Genomic DNA, 10,077 nt, shown 5'->3' with positions numbered 1-10,077 from the left:
AAAAAAAAAAAAAAACCAAAAAAAGTCCTTATCTGTCAGAGGTACACACTGAACTATTTGAGGGTAAAATAATATGACATCTGGCATTTCAGATATTCCAGCTAAAAACACAACGAGGAAAAAAGTGTGAAAAAGGGGAGGAAGGAAGCCAGGAAGGAGAAAAAAGACAAAAGGACTTGATATTTGATGAAAATAATAGAAGTAGTTTCCTGTGGTGCTTTTTCATTGTTTTTTTGTTTTTACCAAATCGGGCATGCTTTCCAGAATGCTCAGGATCTCAGGGTCACTCAGCTTGTTGTGTGAAAGGTCAAGGACACAAAGCGTCAAACACTCTCGTAGATGCTGAATGTCCTCCACAGTCTCCAGGTGATTGTGGGCCATCTGCAGTGTGTTCAGGACTGGGAGGCAGGCTGGAAGGTAAGGTCAGCAGAAGTCAAAAACAAAGGCATAAAAATGCTTCTTGGGCCAGGTGCAGTGGTTCATACCTGTAATGCCAGCACTTTGGGAGGCTAAGGCAGGAGAATCTTTTGAGCCCAGGAGGTTTGAGATCAGCCTGGGCAACACAGTGAGACCCCATATCTATAAAAAGTAGAAAAACTTGCCAGGTCTGGTGGCATGCGTCTATGGTCTCAGCTACCTGGGAGGCTGACGTGGGAGGATCGCTTGAGACCAGGAGGTCAAGGCTGCAGTGAGCTGTAACTGTACCTCCGCATTTCAGCCTGGGTGACACAGCAAGACCCTGTCTCAAAAAGAAGCAAAGCAAAACAAAACCAAAAACACTTCTTGCCCATAATATAAAATCTTAGAAGCTCCCTCAGGGGAAAGTGATGGACATATGGCAAAGAGGCACACTGCTTGCTGGGTACTCTTACAGAGGTTTTCAATGGTCTTGATGTAATTGTTGCTGAGGTTAAGAGCATCCAGTTTCTGCAGAGCTTCCAGGTTCTCGATCTTATGGAGCAAGTTCATTTGCAAGAAGAGGCAACGCAACTCGGTTTGCGCCTCCAGGTGTTCGATTTTCTGTATTCCGTTGCTCTGCAGCCAGAGACAGCGCAGCCCTGTGTACTCTTCCAGGTTCTCAATGCGATCAAAACCTAACAAGAAGGAAGCACATGGGAATTCAGCTCCCACTCACAGGGCAGAGGGGTCATGGCCACCCTTGTTTTTGCCTACTAGTAGGGACTGAATGTCTGTGTCCCTTCAAAATTCATACATTGAAATCCTAACCCCTAATGTGATCGTATTAGGAGGTGGGACTTTTGGGAGGTGATAAGGTCATGAGAGAAGAACCCTCAGGAATGGGATTAGTGGCCTCATAAACGAGGCCCCAGAGAGCTCCTTGGCCATCTTCACTCCATGAGGATACAGCAAGAAAGTGCTATCTGAGAATGAAAAAGCCGGCTCTCACCAGCCACCATATCTGCCAGTCCTTTGACCTTGGACTTCCCAGCCTCCAGAACTGTGAGAAATACATTTTTGTTGTTTACAAGCCACCCAGGCTATGGTATCTCAGTCGCTCAAAACAGACTAAGACACCTGCCTACCTGGCATCCACGCCCCTTCCTCCAGTACCAACTTTTCTTGGAGGAACCTTCCTTCTCCTAATACCACATGACGGCTCTCTGGGCAGCCGATCAGAGTCATGGGGACTCATTCGGGGGTGGCCACACTTAGCCAAGCAAGACCAACTTTGATGCAGCCCAGGGGGTCTTGCTGAAAAGACGGATAGTCTTTCTGCTGGAATCACCCACCTGAAAGGGTGGAGCCTACTGCTGCCTTCATGGTAGGGAGTGGGTGGAGGTGGGGGTGCAGTGGGGGTAAACCTGCCCTGAAAATGTCCCCACCAGGCCTAACCCTGGTGCAAACTGTAGGCCTTCTTTTGTTCTCTTTCTCAGTTTTATGAGCCAAATTTAGGGTTAGGAAAACAAACGTTTTAGTTTCCTTTAGTAATCATCAATGTGTAATTCACAATGTGTAGTACTCATCATCAATGTGTAATTCACGCTTTACCTACTATTACCAACACTTTTTAAAGTTCTTTATTTTGTTGCCTGAACAAGTTTTTATTACACATTTTTCATATCAGTGGTGAGCAAAAATGCACCCATGTTCCTGCCAACAGATAATCATTTTCATTTTTCTCTCTCGCCTTCCAAGCTTGCTATGAGCATACATAATATTTAAAATAGTTATAGAATACACTTAAACATAGGTATTGTATAGATAGACTTTTTAAATCCTATCTTTTTTCCACAAAAATTTTGATTATTTTATTTCTTCAAGTTTTATGTTAAGTTCATGGGTTCCTGTGCCAGATGTGCTGGTTTGTGACATAGGTAAGTGTGTGCCATGGTAGTTTGCTGCACAGGTCATCCCGTTACCTATGTACTAAGCCCAGCATCCATTAGCTATTCTTCCTGATGCTCTCCCTCCTTGTAAACTCTCTCCACAAAAATTTTTGTAGCGAAAATATTTGTCATGTTGCTCCAAGGTCTTCATGCTGAAGTCAGTATCTATGAAAGATAGGAACTTTTTTTTTTTGTCTTTACGTCTTTAAGATAGGCACAACACCATTGTGACGTCTAAACAACAGTTCCTCAATGTCATCAAATAGCCAGTAACTGGTCACACTTCTTTGTTATCTTTTTTTCCCAAACTGTTTACTGTCTGAATCAACATACAAATAAGGTCTGAACCTTGTAATTAGTGGATGTCTCTTAAGTCACTTTTTTTTTTTTTTTTTTTTTGAGATAGAGTTTGGCTCTTGTCACCCGGGCTGGAGTGCAATCGCACAATTTTGGTTCACCATACCCTACACCTACACCTCCCAGATTCAAGTAATTCTCCTGCCTCAGCCTCCTGAGTAGCTGGGATTACAGGCACCCGCCATCATACCTGGCTAATTTTTGTATTTTTAGTAGAGATGGGGTTTCACCATGTTGGCCAGGTTGGTCTCGAACTCCTTACCTCAGGTGATCTGCCTGCCTCGGCCTCCCAAAGTGCTGGGGTTACAGGTGTGAGCCACCGCGCCCCGCCAACCTTTTTTTTTCAGACAGAATCTTGCTCTGTTGCCTAGGCTGGAATGCAGTGGCACAATCTTAGCTCACTGCAGCCCGCCTCCTGCCTCAGCCTCCCAAGCAACTAGGATTACAGGCACGCACCACCACACCCGTCTAATTTTTTTTTTTTTTTTTTTTTTTGTATTTTTAGCAGAGACAGGGTTTCACCATGTTGGCCAGATTGGTCTCAAACTCCTGATCTGCCTGCCTCGGCCTCCCACATTGCTGGAATCACAGGCAAGAGCCACACGCCTGGCCTTACATCACTTTTAACCTAGAGTGTGTGTGTGTCTCTCTCTTTCTTCCATTGCAGTTTTTTGTTGAAGAAACTGGATTATTTGTCCCCTCGGTTTCTGACATTCTGGTTTTTCTCCCTGGTCTTTGCTCTAGCTCTCAACCCATCTCCTCCCTCTTTGCTGTTCAAGCCATCTCCAACTTGCTGCTACCCACTGGATCCCCCCATCACTGCAACCACCTGGCTAAAGTCTCCCTAAGATCCTAATTGCTACATGCTATTGGCAGTCCTCTTAGCCCTTGACCATTCCAAGGCATCTGGCCCATGGGCCCTGCACCCCTTTCCCAGCTTCCTCCTCAGGCTCTCTGGATCACCCTCCTGGTATCGATGCCTTCATGTTAGCAATGCAGTAAGACAGGAGTGGATCCTGACACCAACAGCATACAATGGAGTGATGAAGTGTCACTTCCACTTTTGTCTTGGCCTTGCTTCCTTTCTTGGGTAACTTGCTCTAAGGGAAGCCAGCTCCCATGGGGAGGCTCATGTGGTGAGAAATTAAGGGCTCTGGCTGACAGCTATGAGGGTGAGGCCTAGAGCCTGGAAGCAGATTCTCCAGCCCCACTCAAGCCATCAAATGAGTGAGGCTGCGCTGACAGTCTGACTATAGCCTCATGAGAGACCCTGAGCCAGAACCACCCAGCTCATGACTCCCGAGTTCCCAGCCCTCAGAAACTGGGTGAGATCGTAAGTTGAAGTTGCTAAGTTTCGGGGTAGTTAATTATGTAGCAATAGATAACTAATATGGGCACCTCTCTCTCCTAGCTCTTCTACCTCTCTGACTGTCTCTACTTAGTCAAACTTACTGGTTCCTTTTTCCTTCCCGCCTCTTAAGTATCAGTCCCCCGGGGGTCTGTCCTCCTATATCATCTTACTCACTGCTACACTTGGATGCTGGATGGGGAATTTTGGAGTGGGCAAAAGTGGAGGTGAGGAGACCCATAGGAGTTGTTCTGATCCCTTGAGGCATTTGTGCTCCTGGATCCCTTTGGGCATCTCCCTGCCAGGGCACCATCCTCATAATAGCTGCTCCCATCCCCCAGGACACCAAAGACACATTTGCCGGTTCCCTCTGTGCATTTTCAGTGCTGAGCAGTGCTGGGCACACGGTAGACTCTCAGCAAGCAGCTACCGAAGAAACAAATGAACAATGAGAGGACTGATGAGCAAGTTGGTCACCCCATCAGCACAGGCTGGGAGCCCTCAGGCTGGGAAAAGCCCTGTCTGTGAACCTGAGCTTCCATTTATATGTGATACTGGACTCCAACCCAGGCTCCTGCTCATGCCTCTCCATTCTAAGAGGCACCCAAAGATCCTCATTATTTGTTTCCAACATCAAGCTGCAATCCTTCCCAACATATACCTCCCAAGCCCAAAGTACTTACAAACTAACTTTCTGGTATGAAAAATTAAAGTCCTAGCTGGGTACAGTGGCTCACACTTGTAATCCCAGCACTTTGGGAGGCTGAGGCAGGTGGATTGCCTGAGCTCAGGAGTTTGAGACCAGAATGGGCAACATGGTGAAATCCCGCCTCTACTAAAAATACAAAAATTAGCAAGGTGTGGTGGCGGGTACCTGCAACCCAGCTACTCAGGAGGCTGAGGTAGGAGAATTGCTTGAACCTGGAGGCAGAGGCTGCAATGAGCAGAGATTGTGCCACTGCACTTTAGCTTGGGCAACAGAGCAAGACACCATCTGAAAAAAAAAAAAAGAAAAGAAAAGAAAAGAAAAAAGAAAAGAAATTCCTTAGGAAACAACAATAAAAGATAATGTGTTTCCTTGGTATTCCTAGAGCCAGTGGCTCCTTTGTAAACTCTGGTCAGGCAAGACTTTTTCTTGAAATAAAAGTTATTCCTTTTCCATAAATCTCCACTAAACTCTGAAATTTGTTGCTTAGATACATTCTGAGAACTAAAGATGATCCCTGCAAGTAATTTTTTATACCGCTAGACAGAATCCTTCCACCCGACATGAAGCACTTCCTCTCTTAGGTCCTTACCTTTAAAGTGTAAATACAGCGTGTCATTCAGTGCTGGGGTAGTATAAAGCTTGTGCTGCTTGCAGAGTTTTTGCAGGGAACTTTTAGTCATTCTGTTAAAATGTAAAATATGAATAAGCTTACTGCAAATTGTCAGCTGTAAAATATATTCTCACAGTTCTTTACCACATCCATTCCTGCCCCAAATTCTATAACATCCTATATGCCTAATACCTATTTTAAGTTCTTCTTTTTCTCTTTCTCCTTTTCTTTTTCTTCTTCTTTTTTATATAGATTTTAGGGCCTCATCCAGTATTATTTTCAGCATTTTTTCTTTTTTGAGACGGAGTCTCACTTTATCGCCCAGGCCGGAGTGCAATGGCACAATCTCAGTTCACTGCAACCTCCGCCGCCTGGGTTCAAGCGATTCTCCTGCCTCAGCCTCCCAAGTAGCTGGGATTACAGGCATGCACCACCATGCCCGGCTAATTTTTGTATTTTTAGTAGAGACGGGGTTTCACCATGTTGGTCAGGCTGGTCTTGAACTCCAGACCTCAGGTGATCCACCTACCTCGCCCACCCAAAGTACTGGGATTACAGGCATGAGCCACTGTGCTTGGCCTATTTTCAGCATTCTTAAAAATTGCAATGTATGCTCTTTTTTTTTTATTTGAGATGGAGTCTTACTCTGTCATCCAGGCTGGAGTACAGTGGTACGATCTTGGCTCACTGCAATCTTCACCTCCTGGGTTCAAGCGATCCTCCTGCCTCAGCCTCCCGAGTAGCTGGGATTACAGGCGCCCGCCACTATGCCCAGCTAATATTTTGTATTTTTAGTAGAGACGGGGTGTCACCATATTGTCCAAGCCAGTCTCAAACTCCTGACCTCGTGATTCGCCTGCCTCAGCCTCCCAAAGTGCTGGGATTACAGGCGTGAGCCACTGTGCCCAGCCTAAAAATTGCAATGTATGTTCTAATAAAAAATACTTTAAATGGTGTCATCAGGAACTACTGCTGTTCCTCTCTGCAGGTCTGGCATTAAAGCTGAATAGAATATGCGCTCAGCTGTGCGGCAGAGGCAGTGCCATCTTCACTCCATTCTCAGACACCAGGCAGGCAATTCAATCTCTACCAGCCTCTATTTCCTTATCTGTACAAGGGAGTGATTACATCATCCACCTTACTCCGTAAATGTGCACTACATGGCAGCCTGCCCACATACCTGGGGCCCCGATCTTCTCTGTCTTCTCTTGGGTGTGCAAAGTGACCACCTGACCCATTATCACCACTCTGTTTCTGCTGGCTTTGGTAGGATGTGGCAGAAGAACCCACACATATTTCCTTAGGATCATTAATTTCTGTAAAATAAAAGAGACCAGGTCTGTAGAGATCAAGATATATACCAAAAAATATCCCCCAACTTCAGCTTGGTTAATGACCATCCACTTTTACTATAGAACACCAGTATCCTTTAGCGGCTGGGTATGGTGGCTCATGCCTGTAATCCCAGCCGTTTGGGAGGTTGAGGCAGGTCGATTGTTTGAGCCCAGGTATTTGAGACCAGCCTGAGCAACATGGCAAACCTCATCTCTACAAAAAATACAAAAATTAGCCAGATGTAGTGGTGCGTGCCTGTAGTCCCAGCCACTTGTGGGGCTGAAGCAGGTTGATCACTCAAGCTTGGGAAGTTGAGGCTACCGTGAGCTGTGTTCACAGCATTGCACTCCAGCCTGGGCAACAAAATGAGACCCTGTCTCTCCAAAAAAAAAAAAAAAAAAGAACACTAGTAATCTTTAAATGCATAACGATTGTTTTTTTTTGTTTGTTTGTTTGTTTGTTTGTTTTTTGAGACCGAGTCTCACTTTGTCGCCCAGGCTGGAGTGCAGTGGTGCCATCTCAGCTCACTGCAAGCTCCGCCTCCCGGGTTCACGCCATTCTCCTGCCTCAGCCTCCTGAATAGCTTAGACTACAGGTGCTCACCACCATGCCCGGCTAATTTTTTTCTTTTTTTTTGTATTTTTAGTAGAGATGGGGTTTCACTGTGTTAGCCGGAATGGTCTCAATCTCCTGACTTCATGATCCACCCACCTTGGCCTCCCAAAGTGCTGGGATTACGAGCGTGAGCCACCATGCCCGGCCTAAAGGTATAACAATTTTTAAAGCACTGGCAAAGACTATGTAAATTTCACTTCTAGGTAGTCCTCTATAAAAACTTTTGTACAGGTGCACAAGAAAACATGGACAAAGAGATTTGTTTCTGCATTTTTTATAAAAGCCAAAAACTGTTAACAATGTAAATGTCCATCCATAGGGACTGGTTACAAAAAACAATGACTTGCTTTTCTACCTTTGAGAAGAATGCACTAGAACTACATCTATCTATAGGGATAATTCTCAGAAACGTATATGGAGTGAAAAAAGCAAGTTTCACAATAAGCACAGGATACCGTATATAAAGTAGAAATATGCAAACCAATGCCACACATTGTTTCAGGGCATATATGTATAGAGAAGTGCTTGCAAGAATCCATATAAAATTCTGGACAAGGGAGGAAAGGAATGGGATTAGAAATCAGGTGGGGGACAGGGGACAAAAGGAACACCAACTTTATGTGAAATGTTTTCTTTTTTTTTTTTTTTTTTTGGAGATAGTCTTGGTCTATCCCCCAGGTTGGAGTACAGTGCTGGGATCTCAGCTCACTGCAGCCTCCGCCTGCCAGGTTCAAGCAATTCTCATGCCTCAGCCTCCCAAGTAGCTGGGATTACAGACGCCTACCACCATGCCCAGCTAATTTTTTTGTATTTTTAGTAGAGACAGGGTTTCACCATGTTGGCCAGGCTGGTCTCAAACTCCTGACCTCAGGTGATCCGCCTGCCTTGGCCTTCCAAAGTGCTGGGATTACAGGCGTGAGCCACCTGCCCGGCCTTATTTATTTTTATTTATTTTTTGTTTGGGGGGAACTTATTTCTTTAATTAAAAAAGACTTCAAGTAAATATGATAAAATGTTAATCATTTTCAGTTCTTGCTGGCAAAACATGGGTATTTGTTTTAATGTTCTTTGTTCTTTTGCCTTTTAAAAAATTTCTCAAGCCAGGTGTAGTGGAGCATGCCTGTAGTCCCAGCTACTCAGGAGGCTGAGGCAGGAAGATCTAGCCTGGGTAACACAGTGAGATTCTATCTCTTAAAAAAAATTTTCAAAAGGAAAATCACATGAAAAGAAACAAAAATAGTGAGAATATCTTTGATAAAAATAACATAAGCACATTCAAATGAATAATTTTTTTAAAGGTCATTCAAAATTGGCCAATTCAACTGCACTTAACTTTAAGAGCGGTTGTCTACTGCTTTCTGTGTTTGTGTGGTGTATTGAACAAGACTAAAGGCTGTGTGTAGGGGGACTGATTCTTAAACTCATCAATTTTGCATAGAATGCCCAGCCACAGGAAGCAACAGATAAATGTTTGGGGAAAAAATAAAGAATAAGCGCTCGATATATAAATATTAATATGTAATTAATAACAAGAGCTACCATTTAATAATGGCCCACTATATGCTGGAGCATTTAATTGCAATTCTCTCCATATACTCCTGTATAATTATCCCAGCTTACAGATGAGGAGACTAAGGCTCCGAGAGGTTAAGCTCTGGGCCAACGGCCATAAAACTGACCAACTGCTAAGCCTCAACCTGAACCCAGTGTCAATGGCTGCAAGGTCAGTGCCTTTCCACTGAGCAATGCCAGTTCCCTATGGCTCCTCATACAAGGTTCATCTGGACAGTTGATGCTTAAGATACATTTGTTGCCTGGAACACAAATCAGCTGGTTTATTTGTTGCCTGGGTTCAGAAACTGGAACACAAATCAAGTGGCTTTTTAATCTAATCACTGAAAGGTTTCCCTTAGGGCACCAAGTCTAGTCTAGTGGGATCAGAAGCTGAAGCCGGCCTTCCTTCCTTCCTTCCTTTTTTTTTTTTTTTTTTTTTTTTTGAGACGGAGTCTTGCTCTGTTGCCCACAAACTGAAGTGCAGTGGTGTGATCTTGGTTCACTGCAACCTCAGCGTCCCACTTGGCTCACTGCAACCTCCGCCGCCTGGGTTCAAGCGATTCTCCTGCCTCAGCCTCCCAAGTAGCTGAGACTACAGGCGCCCGCCACCACGCCCAGCTCATTTTTTGTATTTTTAGTAGAGACAGGGTTTCACAATGTTGGCCAGGCTGGTCTCGAACTCCTGACTGACCTGATGATCCGCCAGCGTCAGCCTCCCAAAGTACTGGAATTACAGGCGTGAGCCACCGCGCCCGGCCGAGTCTATTCTGTCACTGACTAGCCGAGGGTTATCTGTTTGGAGAAAGTTTTATAACCCCTTAAGTATATTAAGTATTTCCTCCTCTGTAGGAAATGGGGAGAGAAGCCCCTACTGCAGAGCGTTGGCTGCTACCGTTACTATTGTTGTTGTTATTTGGCTGTGAAGATCGGGTATGTGGTGTGGGAAGGGGACTGGAGCGCCCAGCCGTGTCGGCCCCTTGCCCACCACCCTCCGTGGGGGGCAGTCGGCACCTTCCTTGCAGCCCCCTGGGCCTGCGCTCCCGTGGTCACCCGCAGACTCCTCCACGCCGGACTCCTGCGTGCAATCCAGCTCTGCTGCCCCACCTGCCGCAGGCTCCGAGGGTTTAGGGTGCATGTTTACTTCGGCGACACCGAACGCCCTGCAGCTGTGGGGAGCCCCGGTCCGCGGTGGACGTCGCTA

General features: G+C 45.5%; 1 protein-coding gene across 1 annotated transcript in view; it reads right to left on the bottom strand.

The window, feature by feature from the left end:
- The window catches only part of DNAAF1 (dynein, axonemal, assembly factor 1), a 33,201-nt gene extending 23,130 nt beyond the window's left edge, over positions 1 to 10,071 (bottom strand). The window contains exons 1-5 of the mRNA XM_011971307.1: positions 9,888 to 10,071; positions 6,553 to 6,688; positions 5,352 to 5,443; positions 873 to 1,094; positions 244 to 410 (exon numbers count right to left, since the gene is read on the bottom strand). Of these exons, the coding sequence (XP_011826697.1) occupies positions 244 to 410; positions 873 to 1,094; positions 5,352 to 5,443; positions 6,553 to 6,688; positions 9,888 to 10,011 (741 nt within the window). The 5' untranslated portion in view covers positions 10,012 to 10,071. The remainder of the gene's footprint in view (positions 1 to 243; positions 411 to 872; positions 1,095 to 5,351; positions 5,444 to 6,552; positions 6,689 to 9,887) is intronic.
- Between the last annotated feature and the right edge of the window lie 6 nt (positions 10,072 to 10,077).

The sequence above is a fragment of the Mandrillus leucophaeus genome, unplaced genomic scaffold, assembly GCF_000951045.1.
Source record: "Mandrillus leucophaeus isolate KB7577 unplaced genomic scaffold, Mleu.le_1.0 Scaffold10, whole genome shotgun sequence".
NCBI lineage: Eukaryota > Metazoa > Chordata > Mammalia > Primates > Cercopithecidae > Mandrillus > Mandrillus leucophaeus.
The sequence above is the reverse complement of the archived record's forward strand: the minus strand, read 5'-3'. Positions and strand labels throughout refer to the sequence as shown.